Below are 21,882 nucleotides of genomic sequence, written 5' to 3' on the forward strand. Positions count from 1 at the left end.
TTGCCCCACTTTCCTGGGAGCACTCTCTTAACTCGGGGCAGCCCCTGCTGGAGATCTGAGTCCTGCCTTGTAGAACTGGGCTTTCTAGAAGTGGACCCTCATTCCATAATATGTACCCAAGATAGCCTTCTCCGCAGCCATCCACAGCGCCCAGAGCACTGGTCCCTGGAAGATACTTGCCAAATGGGAAATGCCTAGGGCAGCTGTGGCTGTGTGGGAAGACCCCTCCCTTCGACACCTGCTCCCCGCCCATTGCCCCATCTTGCAATCACATATAAACACACTTCAGTCCCTGCAGAGATCTGCAGATTTGTCTCAGTGGGCCACTGTTGAGCATGAAAAGATCGTAGCTTCCCTAGTGTCATTTATTAGAAAGCAGCCCCCAGTCCATCCCTTGCCCCAAGACATCACTGCCCTCACCCCACGGTACCTGGGATTCTTCACTCTGTCGTAGTGCCTGAAAGTCCATCAAAGACTCCTCTGAGTTGAACACCATCCTCTTTTTTTTTTAACAGTTGATGCGAAAAATAAAATAATAAAATAAAATAAAATAAAATAAAAAATAAACAGTTGATGCCCCCAAGATAGTGGCGTTTCATAGTGGCCATAGCAGTGCTTGCGATGTATGAGTAAATGACACTGAAGCCATTAGGGCAAGTTTTCAGTGTTATAGTATCACTTAATCACATGACACTATTTGCTCACTGTCCCAAATGCTATACTTGGGGGAGAGAAGAAAACTGCTCTCTCCAGCTCCTGAGAGCCACTTGGCCTGAGGTTCCATCAGGAGACCAGATTAGAAAGCATTTCATTTCAAAGATCTGGAGGGAGGGGTTCCAGTTAATAATATAACAACAAGGAGTGGTCACCTGCATGAAACAGCAATGTATGTTTGCCAGACTTATCACTTCTTTCTAATGGAACCCACAGAAGGGTGTCTTTGGGCCGGGAAGAAGGAACCAGACCCCAGGGAATGCCAAACAGAAGACAGAGAGCACTGAGGCACTGCCAGTGACTTATTATGCACTCACGTTGCCAGAGACACTAGAACTTTCCTTGTTTTTTAAAGCAAGCTCACGTTTAAGAAACATGTTTTCTCCTTGGCTTACTTTGCTCAGCCTGGTACTGGTTTCTTATTGTTTAAACTCAAGCTACAACTTTTTCTCAAGGTTCCCAGTAAATAATTTACTAACTGCCAAAAGCACCTGGGCATTCATCTGTTCTTGACGGAATCCAACACTCAGTGCGATAAGGGCTGTGTCTACTGGTTAATAAAAGACATTTATATTTGAGCCATCCGTGAGTGATTTCTGTACACGAAACAAATACTTGTGCTTTTGATAAAACACGCAGCAAGGCACGGAAACCCTCCTTGAGATTAACCCCCAAATCAAAGCGTTTTGTACTATTACTTCCCAAAACTGGGTCATCCATGTGTCACCAGGATAACTGGAAAAGAACAAGATTTTGGCTGCGAAGAGCAGAAGTGCCACTTGAACCTCAAGAATAAAGGGAGCTGTGGTTAGGATGGTGTTAAAACGGGGCAGTAGAGGCAGCAGTGTCAGAAAGTAAGGCAGCCCTGGGAGTGGCTCCTCCCTCATCTCCCTCACTAAGTCTCTGCTTCTCTCAGGAGTCTGACCAATGCCCAGCTACCTCCACCCACTCAGGGTTTCAGCCCATCTCCAGACCTTTCTCAGCTATAGGAGACTCAGTTGTACCACTATGGCTAGCTAGCCCCTCATGGGGTGTCTGTAGGTGTAGAGCCCTGACAGGAGGGTGGGATTGATCTGGCTCACTGTTCTGTCCTGGAGAGATGGCTAGATTGGACAAGCCTTGATCCAGACGCCCCTTCCCAGTCTTCTCAACTCAGAGAGGCAGGATTGTTGCCTTTTGGAACAAAGTAGGACCATCCAGGCCACCCAGCCAGAAGCAACAATGGGCTGAGCAGCTTTCCCTGGGAAGGGGCCATGGGCAGGCAGGCCCAGAGAAGGCCATCTCTGGGTAATTTGAGGTTTTAGTTAATAAGGCACTGTTATGGGGCACCTGAGTGGCTCAGTGGTTGAGCGTCTGCCTTCCCCTCAGCGTGATCCCAGGGTCCTAGGATCGAGTCCTGCATCCGGCCCCCTGTGGCGAGCCTGCTTCTCACTCTGCCTGTGTCTCTGCCTCTCTCTCTCTTTCTGTCTCTCATGAATAAATAAATCTTAAAAAATAATAATAAGGCACTGTTATCTCTTACCATGTAACAAAAATCAGACATGCTGTGTCCCTCAGGCCAGGATAAACAGCACCTCGTCATGCTCTTCTGAATGCCCTGTCTCTGCCCTGAGTGGTCTTCCATCCTCTTCGCTGTCTAGATAGATCTTATCCTTCCTGTAAAATCCAAATCTAATCCACAGAAAATTCCCAGACCACACCAGTCTGGGCCTGCCCTATCCTGTGGTCATTTTTGATGGACTGAGTGTCTTTTGATATTTTGAGTATTATATTCTTTTCAAAGGTCAAGTTGTAATCGAACTGTTCTTATGTTCTGAATCCTCAGTGATTTTTACCAGGTCTTTTTATCTCAGGATTCTTTCTGTTTCCCAAGGCATCAATCAGGGACTTGGTCAGGGTCAATGTTCAGTTATTATTCATTGATTCAGTGCAAGTTAACATGCTGTTTATCTTCATGCTTTCCAGTGTTTCATAGTGGCTGGTCATAATTGTCATGAGCATTTAATATAATATATACACTGTAATCCCTGAGCTGAAGAAAGAGGACACAGTGACAGTAACCACGACTGTTCCTCCTGCTGTCATTATTATTATCCCTCATAGGATATATAACAGGAACTATACCACCTGCTTTATCCATCTCACAGAAACCCTAACAAAGTGTGTGTCTATACTGCATTTCTCAGAAGAAGAAACTGTGAACTAAGTTTATACGTAACTTACGTCAATTCATCAAACCAGTAAACGGTAGAACTGGGTTTCAAACTCAGGTCTGCCTAACTCTAAACAGCTGCCCTTTAAAGTGATACCATGCACGGTCTCCACACATTTGTGTTAAACTCTTATGATTCATTCAGGCCTCCTAATACAGAAGCTCATGTCACCACTCAGCAAAGGTCCAGACTTAGCATCCTGAGGCACCCTCTTACCCTGGACAGGGTGGCTGGGTTGCCAAGAAGCCCCTGGATTGTGGTTCCAGCTGTACCACTCAATGGTCTTGGAACAGCTAGACTAGCTGGGCCTCCCAGTTCTTCATCTCAGACAGAGAGCACATTCTGTTTACTCCAGATAAAGCTGAATATTTTTAGTTCCAGGCGACAGAAGATGGTAAAGGCAATTGGTCATTATTCCATGCAGGAAACATTACCGGGGTTATACGCTCCTTAATCTCTATCCACCACTTGTGCTAGTCCCTAATTCCTTCTGTACGTTGTAATGCAGAAAAGGAGGAAGGAAGGTAGGAAGAGCCCACAGGAGGCCAGAAAAGATAAACTAAAAGGAAAAAAAAAGACAGATGATAAGGTTATTCCTCTTATCACGTAAATAGCGTCTGGGATACATTCTTCCTAAGAAAAGAGTGCTAGCCAAGTTCAGTTCAGCCAGGATGTGCCAAGCATCTGTGATGTCTCAGACACTAGGCTAGCTGCTCAACATAACTGAGACCTGATCCCTGTCCTGGAGGAGTTCATGGTCAACTGGCAGAGCCTGGCTGCAGCATGTCCAATGGGAGAGCTTCGCATATCTTCCTGTAGCCCATAAGATTCTCTGTAGAGCTACCTTCACTATAGGGCCCCAAATTATGCTTTGTGGTTGGGCATCAGACTTAATACTCTAAGAAAGTCTCAAAATTTGCATAAAGGAAAAAATATGATAAATGGCAAACTGCATAGTAGACTCAACATAGAGATGTGGGCAGCCTCTCCCTTCTAATGGATACTTCAAATATCATGGAGCCCAAGTTGTTTTAAAAGTGGATATACCTTACATCAGGAACATCCGTTCTTGCACTTTAGAAACCGTGATTGTGTTTGTCTACCTTTTGACTGACATGGGATGAGCTCCTGAGAACCACTATTTAAGTTAATTTGTCTAGAGGTCATGAGCACCTGTGAGCTACAAGTCCTGGGGAGCCAGAGCTGTCCTAAAGTACCTACTGCATATGCCACGTCTGAGAGTTGTCCAGTGGTTCTCATTACTTTCCCATGTGTTTGTAAAACATTTTATTTATTTATTTATTTATTTATTTATTTATTTATTTATTTATTTATAAAACATTTTCAAGACATCTGCTCACTCATACCAATGTCTCGAATGGTCAGAAACTAATTTCTTACAGCAGTTCCTTCTAATTCATGCCTGTTCCCCACCCCACCTCCCCACCCCCGGAGACTGAGGGTGTATGTATTTTTAACCTGTATTTCTTTTTTCCTAATGGAATATTTCATACTATCATTAATAATTTCACATGAAATGTTAATTACTTGGAGCCAGAAATTTTTTAATTTTTTTTTAGAAATTTTTAAAACCAACTTAAATGAATTATAATTTACATCCTTTTTTAAAAAAATTTGAGAGAGCACGTGTATATGCATGAAAGGGGTGGAGGGGAGGGAGGGAGGGAGAGAGAGAGAATCTCCATCAGACTCCCCACTGAGCATGGAGCCTGATACAGAACTTGATCCCTGACCTAAAATCATGACCTGAGCTAAAACCAAGAGTTGGATGTTTAATCAACCGAGCACCCCCTAGGCACCCCTGATTTCCAACCAATAAAATGAGCCAATTTTAAACGTATAGTTCAGTGAGTTTTGACAAAGTTTACACCCACGTGACCACCACCACAATGAAGAGATCGAACATGTTCATCACCTCAGGAGCCAGGGAATTTGGAGGTTGGGAGAGATCTTAAAATATCACCATAATCTAAGGCTGTTTCTTTGCAGAATGGGAAGCAGAGACCCAGAGTAGCACAGTGATTTGTTCAAGCTCACATAGGCAGTTTGTTGGCTTCTTTAGTATCACGTCTCTGACTAGTCCTCTTTTTTTATCTCTGGCTTCCCTACTGGGCCCAGTTCTTGCAGGAGGACATCTGCCTAAATCATGTCCTTGGCCCACATCTCTCCTGTGTGTTTTTATCCTATGCTCAGCTTCACCTGTTCCTCTGAAGACCCTGCCTCGCCCTTGAGTTGCCTGAGGCCTCGAACATCCTAAACGCTGTGTCCAAACTGAGGGTAATTAATACCTTCTGTTATCCCAAAATTTGTGCTGTAACAGTCTTTTATATTTAGCTCTTTTGTCAAGTAACCTGCTCTAGTTAATGGTGATCTCATCCTCCCAACATGTCCCCTAAGATAATTCTCTAGTCTTGGACTGCTCTGTTTTTCTTACTCTCTACATCCAGTGTGTTAGGAAAGCTTATAGATTATGCCTTCAAAATTTCTTTAAGGTCTGTCCTTATTTTTCAGTTCCCATTACCCTATTTACACCATCTTAATCTCTTGCCTGAAAACCTTTGGTGGCCCTTTTTAACTGCCCTTTGTCTGCAGTCTCTTCTACCTCTCCTTTGGGCCCATTCTGTGACTCTGATTTACGGATTCCATGAGTATGAGACGGGAGGCACACCCAGAATGTGGTGTCAGTCCTGATTCAAGGACAGGGAATCTTTCCCCAGAGGGAAACAGAGATTGCAAGACAGGAAAACTGGATTTGGGGCCAAGCTAGAGAAAGGCTGGTATATCATGAGGGTGAGCATCCCTTTGTCTGGGCCCTGATATATCTTTCTCGGGAAAGAGCAACTCCCTTGGGCCTCACATCTCTGCAGCCTCAGACTCTGACTTACAACTCTTTTCATCTGTACTGAAGAAATACGTTGTACTTGTGTTACAACACTGCTAATGCCCCATCTTGTGTTCTTGTTCTCGGTAATCTCTATGTACTTTTCACATATCAATGGTCTTCCAGGGCCATATGCAAAGCTTACTCATCACCGTTTTTCCTGGAACACTCCATTGGAGAAAGAGGTGGCCTCTGGAATCCTGCAGCCTGGATTCCTGTCCGGTTCAGCTACTAATTTGAACAAGTTACTTAAGCATTCCATGCTTCAGTTTTCCCATCTGTAAAAAAGCGTGGTTATGCGAATTTAATTAAATAATCTATGGAAAATGCTTGGCTTGGTGTATAGGAAGCTCTCAATTAAGTGTTGATTGAATTAAGTCAAATGTGATGCTTCCAGTGTTAGCTAATCTGAAGTTTTCACCGCGGTATTGGGTCATTATATAATTCGATATCTAAAGTAGAAGATTCCTGCTCTCATCTGTAAATGATTTAGAGGTTGAAATCCCACTTTCAGTAATGTATGAATTTAGACCTGAATTAATGTCCATTGTATTTCATTTTCCATGAGAGTTTGATGCTGTGAGGAGTATGTCGCATGAGTAGTTAATGTAAGAACTCAGATCAGGTCCCCTCTGTCTTTGAAAGTCATTATTAGTAAAGCCCTCTACTTTAAGACTTAGTCATTTAACTCTCAGGTGACTGACCCATGGGCAAAAATCTGAATAGGGAAATTGTAGTTACATGTTTCCTGTACTGAGACCTCCTTGGAAATGCGGTGAAGGGGGCTGAGTGCCACTGCAGCTCTGCCCACTGCGCGGGAAAAAGGATCATAGGCCTGTCAAAGCAGAGAGGTCTCTAGCTTTGGTTAATTTATGAGGAAGTCTCCAGACATTTATATTTCAAGGGTCAGCATTTCACAAGGGTTCCACGCACAATTCCTGGAACAGAATAAAAGGTGGAGTCTTCTCCTGGCACCCTTATGGCTTACTAAGCTTGCGTTTCAGTAGCCTTGCTCCCATAGATTCATTTCCTTCTGTTATTTTAGCTTTCAAGGTATATTAGGCTCCTTAAGCTGAAGCTAAAAATAATAGCTTAAGCATGGAAATTTGTCTCTCTTACATGAAAGTATCAGGAGTCCTTAATTCATATGGTGGATGGACAGCATCATTGAGCTTCTTGTATGTTGAGCCACCCATTATCACTAAGGTCCAAGATGGAGCATTACCATGTTCATGTTCCTACTCATGGAAAGGTGAAAGGGAGAGATTATGCGCCCCTTCCATTCTCTTCTACTCACATCCTGTTGCCCAGCTTATTCAGAAGGTAGTACCTGGTGGGTGAGAGGCTGGGGAATGCTTCCCTTTTTCCTAGGTAGTTATGTACCCAGCTATAATTTGGGCCTTTGTTAAAATAGAAGAGGAAGTAGATAAGGGAAACCACTAGCCATCTCTGCCACAGTAATGACCTTTGGAAGCACAGCTTGTCCTGGGTAATCCAGGTCTCTTACTAGGGGGAAAAATAGAAGGTGATATTTAAAAACAGGAGGGCTTGTGTTAAGGAGGCACATGATGAGATGAGCACTGGGTGTCCTACTATATGCTGGCAAATTGAATTTAAATAAAATCTAAAAATCTCCTGGGACGCCTGGGTGGCTTAGTCAGTTAAGTGTCCGACTCTTGGTTTCCACTCAGGTCATGATCTCAGGGTCATGAGATCGAGCTCTGAAAAAAATAAATAAATAAAAACAGGCTTGTGGATTATTTGCCTTCAAGCACTGGCTCCGTGGAAGATGCTATTCTTATTCCAGTTTGGCAGTGAGAAGTTAATTTTCTTCTGTTGGTTTTAAAGTGTAACATGTTCTCACTATGGAAGTCAATACCAGATAATTATAGGAAATCTGGGAAATACAGGCAAGCAAAATCAGTGAGAATGCCCAGGAGTTTACAAGTTGTAAAGAAAGGTCAGGATTGAAATCCTGAAGCTGAATCCACCCTTTGAAGGAGAGAGAACAGGAAGAAAGGCTGGCTGAGCTGTGGAGAAGGCCCGGAGTGGGAGGAGAAGGCAGAGGAGCAGTCAGGAAACTTCAGAAATGCTTTGGTGACCATTGATGACTTCTTGTATTGCTTGGTTTATCATGACTAATTCAGTGCTTGGAGATATGATTTTCTTGACAAATGCCATTGTAGCAGATTATTAACAACCAGGCATTGCTGGGATGCTTAGAGGGTGGATAAAAACACATCAGTAATTAGGGATTTGGGCCCCGCCTTGTTACTGCATAGGGTGAACTGCCTCCACTTTCCATGCACTGTCCATGGACAGTGATTAGGGAAAAGGCAGATGATGAGGGTTGCTGGAGTAGGAAACCCACTTGGGGAGAAGGAGGGAAAGGAAGAGAGCCAGACGTGGAGCCTTGGCATCGCAGCAAAGCGACAGTGAAGCAGTCCCAGCTTCTTGTCCCCAGGACCCGTGTGGACTCTGGGCAGCCCTCTGCAGAGGTCCCTGATCGTGCAAGTCTGAGAGGCTCTGATAGGGCAGGGAGTTAGGGAGGCGCTGGCAGATACATCATACAAAGGCGGCCACGCGTGTTCTCAGCCCTGCAGCCTGGGCTGTTGTCCACACCTCCCAGGAGCTCCTGGACCAGCTTTGGGCAAACAGCACAAGGTCTGGTCGTGTGCCTTTCATTGTTGAGAACAGATACTACACCGATCAGAGAGGGGGGAATGGAATGTGTTAGTAGACTGAGTGGTTCCACTTCTCCTGAAATCTGATAAAATCATCGAGCTGGAGCGACCAGGGAAATGAAACAGCCAAGAGGCTGGCTTTTGTACTACTGTCGGCCTTGGCTGCGTCTCTCCTAAAGCCAAGCCGACTGTGGCACAGCTGCTCCCTTCCCGTGCTCCCTCCAAAACACTCCAGGGTCCTAGACGGTGAGCATTGGAGTGAGGACACAACAGGAAAACCAGCACATTTTTGGATTTTCTCTTTGATGTACGCCAGCACCACACTAAGCTCTGCATGCACCTTCACTCCTTGACCCCTCACACCCAGCCAGTGAGGTGGGTACTATTACTATCCCCATTTTACAGATGAGGAAATCAAGCAAGGGGGACTTTAAGTGACCTCTCTAAGGTCCCACAGCTGGAGAGCAGCTGAGCTTAGATTCAAACCTGGGAGGGACATCCCCAGGGACCGGGAACAAACCACCAGCTCTTCTGGTGCATGATGAATATTTGTAGAATGACTAGATTATTCTCACGTGAAGCCTTATACATGCTTTCTGGTTGTTACCTCAGCCCCGTCTAAGAATAATCTTCACGTACCTTTAAAACAGTTTTTTCTGTAATTCACACAGATCATGCCATGCCCAGGGAGTTACTGGTTAGAGGAATGATTTCAACAGCATTCCTTCCCCATTTGATCTTTTTGTGTCTATGTAATACAATATCCATAACATAAAGTTTCCCAAGTTAACCATTTTTAGGTGTGTAGTTCAGTAGCACGAAGCGTGTTCACACTGTTGTACAACTATCATCATCCATCTCCAGAACTTTCTCAACTTCCCAAACTAACTCTGTTTACCCATTTAACAGCAACTCTCCATCCCCACCTCACCCAGCCCCTGCTACCACCTTTCTTCTTTCTGCCTATGAATTTGGCTACTTGAGGTACCTCCTGTAAATGGAGTCATGCAATATTTGTGTTTTTTTATGATTTCACTTAGCATAATGTTTTCAAGTTCCATCCATGTCGTAGCACATGTCAGAACATCCTTTAAAGGACAGATAACATTCTTGTGTGTATGTGTGTATATCACATTTTCTTTATTTTCTTTATTCATTCATCTTTCAAGGGATATTTGGGTTGAATGTCTAGTACCTTTGGCTGTTGTGAACAATACTGCTGTAAACAAATATCTCTTTTGAGTCTTCTTTCCTTCCTTTTGGGTATATACTCAGAATTATAGGATCATGTGGTTACTCTGTGTTTAATTTGTTGAAGAACTGCCATGCTGTTTTCTGCATTTGATCTTGACCATCAGTAATTGCACATAAGAGAGTAAGTTATACATAACATACTCCTTATGATTCTTTTCATATTGTCACTGTCATTTGGCAGGAACAAGCTTATATGTAGATAAGTTTGTTTTGTTTGCTTGCTTTAAAAAAAAAAAAAACCTTCATTGATTGCTATAGTATACATGATCTTATTCCATTTGCCTGGGCGGCGAAGTACTTTCTGGTTAAAAGGCTGGAACTGCGCATGCCAAGATGGGAGGTAAGTCATCTTCCTGGGTTCTGTTCTCAGGGCATCTGGTATGAAAGGAATTCTAATAGTTCATGTGAAGTCACACAAAGCTCAACAGAAGATTCAGCAAGCGAAGAAGTTTAAAAGAAAGAGAAGAAAACTTCCTCACTCTAAGGAGTTTTACAAAGTAATTCAGGACCACTTTTAAGTCCTTGGGCCTTTAGGGGCACCTGGGTGGCTAAGCACCCAGTCAGTTAAGCAACTGACTCTTGATTTCAGCTCAGGTCAGGATCTCAGGGTTGTGAGATCGAGCCCCATGGTGGGATCCACGCAGAGTCTGCTTGTCCCTCTCTCTCACCCTCTCTCCTCCTTCCCCCGTTCACACTCTCTCTCTCTCATAAATAAATGAATAAAATCTTTATAAATAAATCCATCCATCCTCAGGTCTTTAGTGTAGTCCCAAGGGTTTCATGGCTGTGTTATCAGCAGAAAGATCTCATGGACTCCCTTGTCTGGCATGCTGCAGAAGGGTTAGGTGGTTGAAAAAGACTGTGTGTACTGGTCTTCGCATTCTCCCGGCTTCATGTCTCTCCAGTTAGGACTGACTGGTTGGAGATGTGGGGAAGCTGCCATCATTTGGCCTTCAGAAGCTTTCACCAGGAGGCTTTTATTGTTTTGGCATGAGATATTACACTGAAGGATTCTGAAACGTTCTTTCAAAACGTTTGGGAATTCTATGTGCCTGGGCAAGATTATCTACTCATGGGTATGCTCCACATGGGCCTCTGGCTTGGTGTGAAAATCTCAACCTGCTCAGGTACAGTTTTCTCCAAAGACTGTGTCTTTTGCCTCTTGTAGTGGTAGATGAAAGATACCTGACAAAGGGTACCTGGGGTCAGGGCAGAAACTGGAAGCCCAGCTTCTCACCAGACTTTCAGATTGTCTTGCTATCTTCTGGCCTCCCCTTTCCTCCTGCAAGAGAGGGGTGCCATAATCTCACAACTTGGACATAGGCATTATTTACATCAAGGGTGATAGACATGATGTAGTAGATGAAACTGAACCCTGGAAGTACACCATTTTATTTCTGTTTTGTTTCTATGGACATTGAAATCATGTCTGTAGTGGATGAAGGTTAGAGTGTAGATCTAGAGACTCCCAGCTAAAAGAAAATAAATCTTCAATTTCGTTAACCTGGAAGAAAGAGTATAAACTCTTGAACATCCTCCAAACCTTCTCAGCTTTATTTCTCAAAAACAGTCTGTAGCTGGGACAACTGCTCTGTGAGAATGGGGGGTGGAGGTGAGTGGGGCCTCTAATCCTACAGCTCATCAACTATTTGATGAGGAATGAATGTCCAGTACGTTGTGTGTCTGATTCCTAAGCCTGGCTGAGATTCTGCAAGGTGGGTTGGCTTCTCTGTGGTAACATCCTCTGAAGGCGCATAGGTATGAAGTTACTCTACAGAATCACTTCCCATTCTCCCATCTACTGGCCATATTCATATAAGACTGCATATTGGAATTATATTCCTAATCCATGGAATTTGACCTTGCATTTCTATTTCCTAGTCCCATTATTTGGGTTTAACTTCTGAAAGAAGAGGACAAAAACACTACTTTCCAATCATCTTGAAATCAAAACTTTTCTCCCTGTCCTTCCTTCCCTCCCCCTCTCTTTTGTTTTTTGGAAGAAGGCGTTGGCCATTGAATAAGAAGTGGAAGGAAGAGATGATTTATAAGATTAAGGCACCTGAGAAGAGTGGCTTTTGCTGTTTTCTTGCTACATTCATAAAGCTGCAGCTAGAACACTGTTTTGACCGTAAACCAGGCCCTGTGCTAGGTACCTTATTATCTGTAATCCTTGTGATGGTTCTATAGAGCAAATATTATTATTCATGTGTTATCCATGAGGAATCTGAAACTCAGCGAGTATAAGAAATGAGCCTGAGGTCACATTACAAGCTCTCTAAATGACGGAGCCAGAATTGTAAACCAGATTTGCTTGACCCAAAGCCATTATTCCATCCACTACTTGTAGCTTGGCACAAAGAACCCTAAAATACTCTAAAAAGTGCAGTTCTTGCTCTCATTTAAAAAAAATATTCTGATCTGTCTGGTGCATATCTAGACAGCAATGCAAAGAAAACCTCAAATCTTAGGAAGATTTACTGTTGCAGTGGAGCAAGTATTGAACTATTTCTTGCCTTATAGCTCACTTGACCTTTCAAGGTCCCTTCTTGTCCTTTAATCCTATAGGCAGGGTGTTTTTTTTTTTTTTTTTCTTTTCTAAAATCTGCTAACAGCAGACAGTCAATGATGGTATCTCTAACATCTTCATTTTCCTGATTCCGTTTTTCCTTCCAAAAGCTTTCACACATACTTGGTTGCTGGGATATATCTCTTGCTGCACTGTTTTTATAAATGATTTTTTATGTGTGTTAATGCTCTGGGGCACCCAGGGGAAGCCTCCACAGACTTTCTTGATTAGCCGATGTCACCCTTTCTATGTAAGAACCACCTCTGATCACCACTTCCCCTGGCCAAGAAATGAGAAAAGCATTTGCATTTGGAAAACCAAGTTATGACACATGAAGCAGATTAAGAGGGACTGCCTCCCCAGAATCCACATGAACTTTCCCCATCTTCATTTGTTTTTCTTAAAGATAAAAACCACACAACCATGTTTGTAGTTCGGTCTAACAAGTGCCTGTGCTTGCATAACATGAAGAAGATTCCACTTTGGCTATCTTGACTTCATTGTACGTAAATTATGTTTGTTGTAAGTAATCTTTGAAATGGCGTAACATGTGCAAGCCAGGGTTTATTATTTTAGACTTTGGAATATTTCATTGTTTATTTTAAATGGTGGTTTGTGTTGGATGAGTGTTTAACATGCAAATTAATGCTGTCTTCCCAGGAACTCTGGAGAAGCAGGAGGGTGCAATGAAGTCTCAGACCTCCTTCTCTCCAGCGGAGAGATGGCGTGAGATAGGCAGTTAAAGAAAAAAAGCAGCGGAGGGGGAGTTAATTCTTAACTGAGCAGGTATTTAAATGAAGCATGGCCGTTCTGAAGCTTAGATCTCCTGATACAGCTCTGTAGACTTTTGAAGGCGTATCAAATCACTATGTGATTTAATTTAATAAAAAAGCGAAAGACAGATTACTTTGGGCTCCACTAAATGGACAATCCCAAGCCCTTGTGATGCTCAAAAAGATCAGAATGCCCAAGTATGAGATCTTGGACGTAGAAGGAGAGATTATAAGGGTTGCATCCACGTGCATGAACTTTCAAATGCCGTCGAACTTCTCCGTGGCTATATGTTAGGCGTTCTATTTAAATAGAAACAGACAAATAGAACCATATGCTTAAATGTGCTATTGCACTTAAAATGTATCAAAAACACATTGTTTCCCCCTTCATCCCACTTTCTTGTGATTTGCTTGACTTTCAGATCATCTAGGGTACTGTTCTTCCTCTTAGAGTTTTCCATAGGACAGCTTCAAGTAATACAGTAAGTAAGAACTGTAAAATTTTAATGATCAAGCAGTTTTCTTTCTAGTTGTTAGGAACCTGGACTTCCTTAAGCCGTGGAAACCTAGACCGACTGTAAGTTTCACAGAAGGTAAAGGTAGATCCTTTACTTCTGTTAGAAATAACGATAATCATAAATTTCTACCCCATGGGCTTCCCTTGTCATGTAAAATTATAAATCAGTTGGAGATGTTGGGAAATTATGTCTAATTGGAAAACTCTGGACATTGCCACACATCATTCATAGCAGTAAATCACACACCCACATATATATAAAACATAAAATATACTGAGGCAAGATTCAAAATAATCTGTATTGAGTATATACATACAGATTGGCAAATGTGTTCTTTGCAGGGGAGGGGACCTTAGTTATTTCACTCAAGTGTGATTTGGAAGCATCCCAGATGCCACTGTTTTTTTTTAAATGGAAACCCACTTATTATGCATTTGAAGTAAGAATGTCCATGGCAGCTGGACTGCACGTGAGAAATGTTGCAGGGAGAAATGAGGCTCTGCTGCTGTACCCAGCTGGGCCCCACAATATTCTCTTACCAGATGTGATGTTTGTAAGTTGTACACATTTTTAATACATTCTATACAAGATTTACAAGTGGATTTAATAAAATTCTTCACAAATTTTAAAAGTTTTAGGAAGAGATGGCTGAGTTTCTCCTGTGAGTGCTAACCTGTCTAGCATTTGACAGGAGCACCTGACTAGCTCAGTGGGAGAGCATGCAGCTCTTAATCTTGGGGTTATGAGTTTGAGCCCCATGGTGGGTGTAGAGATTACTTAAAATCTTTAAAAAAATAAAATTTGATGAATAATAGAAGTAGGCTATACTAATTTGTAAAAGCAGGAAGTCATAGTTGTTATTGTCTTACTAAAATGTGATGGAAAAAATAGACTTAAGTGTGTGAAATTTTTCTTAGAAAGCCTTGTCTAACCTGGTGGAAGGTTCAGACCATTTGACAAAGGTGGGAATTTTCTTTAGAACCCAAATAATGCCTAATTTCCCAAATCTCTGGCTCATGCCCCAGTATTCACTACAACATACAAATGATATGCTCACACACATGGCGTCAATAGGCTGCAGGCGATGTGCACTCCCCAATCATTAGACCATATTTAACTCCCTTTCTCTTCCACCCAGAAAGCATATCCAAATACAAATGATTGAGAGAATATTCCCATGGGAATAACCTTGAATGTGGTTTTCTTAAGATTACAGAGAAATCTTTTTTTTTTTTATGATATCTTAACCTTTATAGACAATTCAAAAATCTTGGCCTATGTTCTGGAGATTCTCAGATTCACGCACCCCGATTAATTCTTGGCATCTGAATTAACATCCTGGTTTTGGAAATGGTAAAGAGAAACTTTCAAGGAACCCAGCTGGGAGGGAAGGGAGGAATAGGGAGGCTGGGGGGTTGGAGAACAAAAGGAATTATCTGTTGCGTTGTACATTTTCACACACAGTGTAGAAATTTTGCGACCATGTAGGTCCCTTTATAACCCTGCCATTTTTAAATTCTGCAGTGCAGTTTGTTGCATTTACTTTCATTATGAATCCTGCAAGACAATGGTATAATTTCTGCTTTAAAATAACTAAAGATAAAAAATAGCCTTTTTATATGTATCTGGACATTTACCATGTATGGGGCACTTCATTCCTTCCTAAAGATCCATGTTTCCCCCTGCCCCACCCCCTCCCCGGGCACCCTGTCCCTTTTTACTCGGAAGAATGCACTTTAGCATTTCTTGTCATCCAGGTCTGCTGGTAAAGAATGCTTTGTTTTCTTTAATCCGAAACATCTTTATTTCACCTTCAGTCTTAAAGGGTATTTTCTCTGGATATAGGATTCTGGGTTAACAGCAGGCTGGTTTGTTTTCTCAGTAGTTAAAGATATCCTACCACTGTTTCTGCTTACCATGGCTTTGGATTGGAAGTGCAAGGCCCACACACTTGTATGATGTGTACTTTTTCTCCACCTGCTTTCAAGATTTTCCCTTTAGTTTTCAGCAGGAGGACTATGATGTCTCCAGACAAATTTTCATATGTGTGTGTATTTAACCTGTTTCAAGTTTGCTAAATATGTTTAGTCTGTAAATTTACATTATTCACTGCACTTGGGATATTTCAACCATTTTTCCATTTTTTTCGGCTCCTTTTTTTTTGGCTCGCTCTCCTTGCCTTCTGGAACTCCAAATACCATCCATTGGAACTTTTGAAATTGTCCCACAGTCCCTGAGGTTTGGTGCATTTTTTTAAATCTTTTTTTTTTTTCTCTTTAAACTGGGTAGATCCTGTGCATATATTTTCAGATTCACTAATTCTTTCCCGCTTATCACCACCCAGTTGTGAAACCCATTCAGCAAGATGGGGTTTTCTTTTTAGATATATTTTCTAGTTCTTATATTTTGTTCTTTTCATAGTTTCTATTTCTCTTAGATTTCCTACTTTTTCCTTTATCACAAGAATATTTTCCCTTATATCATCAAATATAGCTGTAACAGTTGCTTTAACATCATGTCTGATAATACCAACATCTAGAATCAGAGTTGGCATCATTGACTGTCTTTCCCTTGAAAATGGGTCTCATTTGTATCTCCTCATCTGATACAAGTATCTTAAAGTCTCTGCGTTAATCCACTTCATAGGATTCAAGTGATTAAACTCCTATATTACGTGTTGAAAAGGACATCCTGCTGTTGGAAGATGTGGCCATGAGATATTGTATTGATTATCTTTCCCCTTTTTATCTCATTTGTATAAGTTATGAAGACCCTGGATCCTGTTCTATTCATTCAAGAAATGTTGGTATTTTTCTTTTAGCAGGCAAGTAACGCAGTTGGATGTAATGTGAAAACTGCCTTGCAGTAGGTGGCAGCTCAAGCCTTCATCCAGCATGAGTTGTATTTACCAGGGGTGTTTTGAACCTGCTCCTCACAGGCATGGGTCAGGGCTTACCAGAGCTTGGGCAGGATTTATACACAGAATTTGAGGCTACTCTTCTCCAGCACTCTCCTTTCCTGGGTTTTCCCTCAATTTTTCATGCCTCCGGTTGCCCCAGCTTTGTCTTCCACTTGATCAAGCCAAAACACACTGTGGGTTCCCTGTGTTTTAGCTTTCTACACCACTTAGCAGCTGTGATAGGCACTCAGGCTAAAGCCCAAAAAGCAAGAAACTTAGCCTGGGTCTGCCCCTTGTTCAAAATTTCAACTCTCCTCTTAAATATTGAATTTCTCTCTCAACTCACCGGAACCTGCCTGTGGTGGTTTCCTTCTGTTTTCTCCAAAGTGTATAGTTGCTGTGTGCAGGGAGTTGGTCTGTGAGGAGCTTACAACTCCATACCAGAGGCATAGTCCTTCCAGGAGAGATTAACATTTTGAACTGATGGCACCATTTCTTTACCTCAGGGAGAGATTGAAGTCTTGGAAATTTTTGTTAGAATTGCCTGTTTTCCGGGGGGGGCACCGGGATGATGTAGGCAGTTAAGCCTCTGACTCTTGATTTCGGCCTGAGGTCATGATGTCAGAGTTAGGAGATTGAGCCCCAAGTTGGGCTCTGCGCTAAACATGGAGTCTGCTTGAGATTCTCTCCCTCTCCCTCTGCCCCACTCCTGAGTGCTCTCTCAAAATAAATGAATGAATGAATTGCCTATTTGCTGTTTTTTTAATTCAGATAATTTAGATACCTTTCAGTAACTTCTGTGGTACAGGTATAAAGCAAGCATTCAAATAGGGGGTTAGAATCATTGGGCTCCCAGCCTCAGTCTTAATAATAATTAGTTACCTAATTGTTATTACAATTAAACATCATTATAATTATCTAGTTATTATTAACTAATTGTTATAATTAGCAAGTCATGTGAATCCCTGGCTTGGAGGAAGAGGAGCCTGGCCAGCCTCAAAGTTCTGTTATATCCTCTAGGCCTCCCCTCATCTGATACAAGTATCTTGAAGTCTCTGCGTTAATCCACTTCATAGGATTCAAGTGATTAAACTCCTATATTACGTGGTGAAAAGGACATCCTGCCGTTGGAAGATGTGGCCATGTGATATTGATTATCTTTCCCCTTTTTATCTCCACTTCCCTTAAAAATACACTATGCCTTCTTTCGCTTATGCCTCACTTTTTCCTGGGCACAAGTCATTCGATAACTGAAAAGAATTCTATTTTTAATCTAACATCCCATTTAAAATACATTTTTGGGGATCCCTGGGTGGCACAGTGGTTTGGCGCCTGCCTTTGGCCCAGGGCGCGATCCTGGAGACCCGGGATCGAATCCCACGTCGGGCTCCCGGTGCATGGAGCCTGCTTCTCCCTCTGCCTATGTCTCTGCCTCTCTCTCTTTCTATCTCTGTGACTATCATAAATAAATAAAAATTTAAAAAAAGATTTTAAAATACATTTTTGTTTGTCTCTTAGGAAAAAATGCTGCAAAGGGTATAAATTTGTTCTTGGACAATGCATCCCAGAAGGTATGTAATATAAAAGATTATGTCTTTTCACCTTGTTTGTGACTAACCCTTAGGGGTCTATAAAGTTCAGATGTACATAGAATGTATGTGGGTTATCCTGCGTGTAATTTCAGGTTTCTCTGACATTAAATTTTTCTAGCACCTGTTTGGTTACCTGTAGCATGTTCTAGCTAAATCATTACACAACTTATAGATTAATTCTCGTATTTCAGGTTTTAAGCTGAAGGGGCTGTATTTCCCTAACCAGCATTTCATACAGAGAACACAAGCATCCTCCCCGACCTCTCTGTGCTTTTCAGATGCTAGACTCAAAGCCCCTTCAAGCACTGTGCTCAGCCCAGCACTAAAGAGGCAGAGCAGTGTAAGACATGTATCCAGCCCTCAAGGCACATACCTGTCTATACCCCGTGGTATAAACAGCATGGAATCTGACCTGAATTTTAATTACATTTTCCATATTGCCTTAGTCCATTCTGGCTGCTGTAACAAAAGTTCCATAATCTGGTAAACAACAAACATATATTTCTTATGTAATTCTGGAGGCTTAAGTCTAAGACCAAGACCCTGGAAAACCCTATGTCTGGTGAGAGCTTCCTGGTTCATAGATAGCCATCTTCTTGCTATGTCCTTATGGGGCAGAAGGGCAAGGGAGCTCTCTGGGGTTTCTTTTATAAATGCACCAGGTCCATTCATGAAGGCTCTACCCTCATGACCTATGTACCTCCCAAAGGCCCCATCTCCTAATACCGTCACCTTGGAGGTTAGGATTTCAACATACAAATTTCAAGAGGACACCAGGATTAAGTCTGTAACACGCACCTATCTCAGTTTTTGTGGGAAGGTATTAGTACTTGACTCATGGTGGTTTTAAGAATATTACCACATGTGAAGTACTTGGAACAGAAACTGGCTCTTACTAGGCACTAGATGAATGGTGGTTCCTGCTCTTGTTTTTGATGATAACCACAACATGTGTGGTGGAGGCATTCAGGGAAGCAGTGTCTGGAACAGGCACATAGCACAGAGGACCAGAGCAGTCAGAGGCAGTCTCAGGAAAGAGGAGGACCTAACTGATCAAGGAAGGCTGCCCAGAACCTGGACAAGCAGGAGGAAAAGAGCTGCAAAGGGTTCCCAGTGCCGATCCAGAAAATGTGAACTATTTGGAGAGTGTGAGATTAGTTTGCCTGGGGCTGGGGAGAGAAGGCTGGGTAATGAGAAATAGGTTTCTGTCACCCAAGAAGCCAGGTCTCTGTGGACGACCAGGCTCCCAGCCAAGCCAGCTCATGTTGCTTTATCTCCTAGAGGGCAGTTTCTTTGTCTCAGCTGGAAATAAATGAATCCTCCCTGTGTATTGCTGTCTTCAGTGAAATGGTGGAAGAGTTCACCAAACCACTGCTGGGACCCCTGAGAGAGCTGCTTTAGGAAGGTTGGTTAGGAAATCACTTTACATATGATGGTTTATGTGGCCTTGGGCCTCTCCGAGACTGAATTTCTCACCACCAGTCAATTCTGTTGGTTAGAACTTGGTGAGGGAAAAAAAAGACCCCACAAAGGTAAAAATAATTGCATTTTTTTTATAAGCCAGCTTTTCTCCACCCGCAGCTGTGTCCTTTATATTTCAATTTGGCAGATACTAAGAAAACTAAGTTTGGGCCAGTCAGTGTAAGATCCCAGCTAAAGACCTTGCCCAACCTAAATAAAAACACATTACATGGGTACCACATACTTAGAGTTTCTTTAAATATGAGGTCGTGTTTCAAACATCAGAGCCTGAAAGTAGTCTCCCTTCACCCTCAAGTGAGTCTGTGACACCTGTGATCAATGTAGCCTTGCCGTAACTCTCTGCTGTGTTGGTGTCACTAGAACACTTAAGTGTTTTAATCTGTGGGAATAAAGGGGGAGAGGTTCTTACTCAATATCTCTTTAATCATAAAGATTTCCATTACCAGGAATGCAAAGTATAAAACTAAAATTTCAGAAAAGATAGTGTATTAGTTAGGATTGCTCAGAGAAACAGAGGGAGGTTTATTTAAAGGAATTACTTGACAAGATTGTGGAGGCTGGCAAATCAGAAGTCCCTAGGTAAGGCTGGAGACCCAGAAGAAAGTCACAATTTGAGTCAGAAGGCCGTCTACCCCCAAAATTCCCTCTTCCTTGGGGAAGTCTTTTTTCTATTAAGGCCTTCAACTGATTGAAAGGGCCCACCAACATTTTCGAGGGCAATCTGCTTTATTCAGACTCTACTGAATTAAATGTTGATCCTATCTAAAAAAAAAAAAAAAGAGAGAGAGAGAGAGATCTCCATGGAAACATTTAGAATATGCTCAACCCAGTATCTCTGTATGGTGATCTGGTCACATTGACACATAAAACTAGTCATCACAGGTAGTGAAGAGACTAGAATTTTTAAACAAATATGCTGAGTAGAAGCTGCAATTTATAATTTTTTTTTAATTTTTATTTATTTATGATAGTCACAGAGAGAGAGAGAGAGAGGCAGAGACACAGGCAGAGGGAGAAGCAGGCTCCATGCACCGGGAGCCTGACGTGGGATTCGATCCCGGGTCTCCAGGATCGCGCCCTGGGCCAAAGGCAGGCGCTAAACCACTGCGCCACCCAGGGATCCCAGAAGCTGCAATTTAGAAGAATGTTGTTGCCTCAATTGTTGCCCTAAGGTAGAAGTCAACAACCTATGGCCAAATCTGACCCACTGCCTATCTTTGTAAATAAAGCTTTATTGAAACACGACCACACTCATGCACTTGTGTATTACCTAGGCTGCTTTTGCTCTGCCACAGCAGAGCTGAGTAGTGGTTGCCAACCAGATATATTTTGCCAAGCCCTGCTGTATTATTTTGATTGGCTAGGTGATAGAATAATCTGATTTGTTCTAGTTCAACAGTTATTAATTGAGCATAAACTGTCGGAAGAGAGTAGTGCCAGTTACTCCAGGGGACACAGCCCTTGCCAGATACCCAAACACTCATAAGAGCTACTCATAAAGGAAGCAGAAGAGCAGGTTAAGCTTTTACTGTGTGTCTGGCACTGCGCTTAGTGCATCATCCAAGCTAACCTTCATAAAAGCACCATAAGGTCAGGATTACTGTCACCCCTAGTTTATAGGTGAGAGGATGAGGCTTAAAGGACTCAAAGTCACAGAGATAGTCGCAGTCTTGGGAGGGCTGGGTGCAGAACCCATACTCTTCATCATAATGCTGCATGCCTCCTGGCCGGGGGCCTGGGACAGAGTAGGCATTCTGCAAAAAAGGCAGAGCATGGGAGCAACAGAAAGAAACGTATAGAGCAGGAAACATTGGCTGCCTAGAGGGGATACTGAATTAAGGAAACCAGGTTTGACCAAGAACACCCACAGGAAAAGCAGGCCTGGCATCACAGTTATAGGGCAAGGGATGGAGCACGGGCAGCTCTCTGGGTCATCGTGAGAATGGCGTGACCCTCGCCACGCTGACCCCGCCTGCACTAGAGGCTGATGGGCCCGTGCACTCCACCGTCCTGTGCGGCGGAACAGAGCCAGGCTGACTCCGCATCTGAGGATCATTCATCTGTCAGCGCCCGGGGAAGATAGCCCAGTGATGCAGATGCTGGATCTAGTGTGGAGGTAAAGGTGCAGCCTGAGCTCCTGACTCAGAGCCACATCCCTTCAGAGGCCCATTAAAGATCAGTTTGTAAGGACTGGGAGGAGGACAGGCTCTAATTCTTTTCAAGTAATAGGGCTTCTAGAGCTCTCCAGCTGTTCCCAGCTCCTCCTGGGAACAGGACCGAGC

At 42.7% G+C, this 21,882-nt stretch overlaps 1 protein-coding gene and 1 long non-coding RNA gene across 3 annotated transcripts in view; one reads left to right on the plus strand and one right to left on the minus strand.

Annotated features, from left to right (window-relative positions):
• The window catches only part of LOC112644052 (uncharacterized), a 70,116-nt gene extending 68,735 nt beyond the window's left edge, over nt 1-1,381 (minus strand). For both annotated transcript variants that reach the window (XR_007410917.1, XR_004806494.2), the window contains exon 1: nt 431-1,381. This is a non-coding gene — a long non-coding RNA (uncharacterized LOC112644052). The remainder of the gene's footprint in view (nt 1-430) is intronic.
• Nucleotides 1-21,882, plus strand: part of CCBE1 (collagen and calcium binding EGF domains 1) — a 227,104-nt gene that overhangs the window by 175,751 nt on the left and 29,471 nt on the right. Inside the window, exon 3 of the mRNA XM_025422130.3 lies at nt 18,045-18,097. Within this exon, the coding sequence (XP_025277915.1) occupies nt 18,045-18,097 (53 nt within the window). The remainder of the gene's footprint in view (nt 1-18,044; nt 18,098-21,882) is intronic.

The sequence above is a fragment of the Canis lupus genome, chromosome 1 (genome assembly GCF_003254725.2).
Source record: "Canis lupus dingo isolate Sandy chromosome 1, ASM325472v2, whole genome shotgun sequence".
NCBI classification, from domain to species: Eukaryota; Metazoa; Chordata; class Mammalia; order Carnivora; family Canidae; genus Canis; species Canis lupus.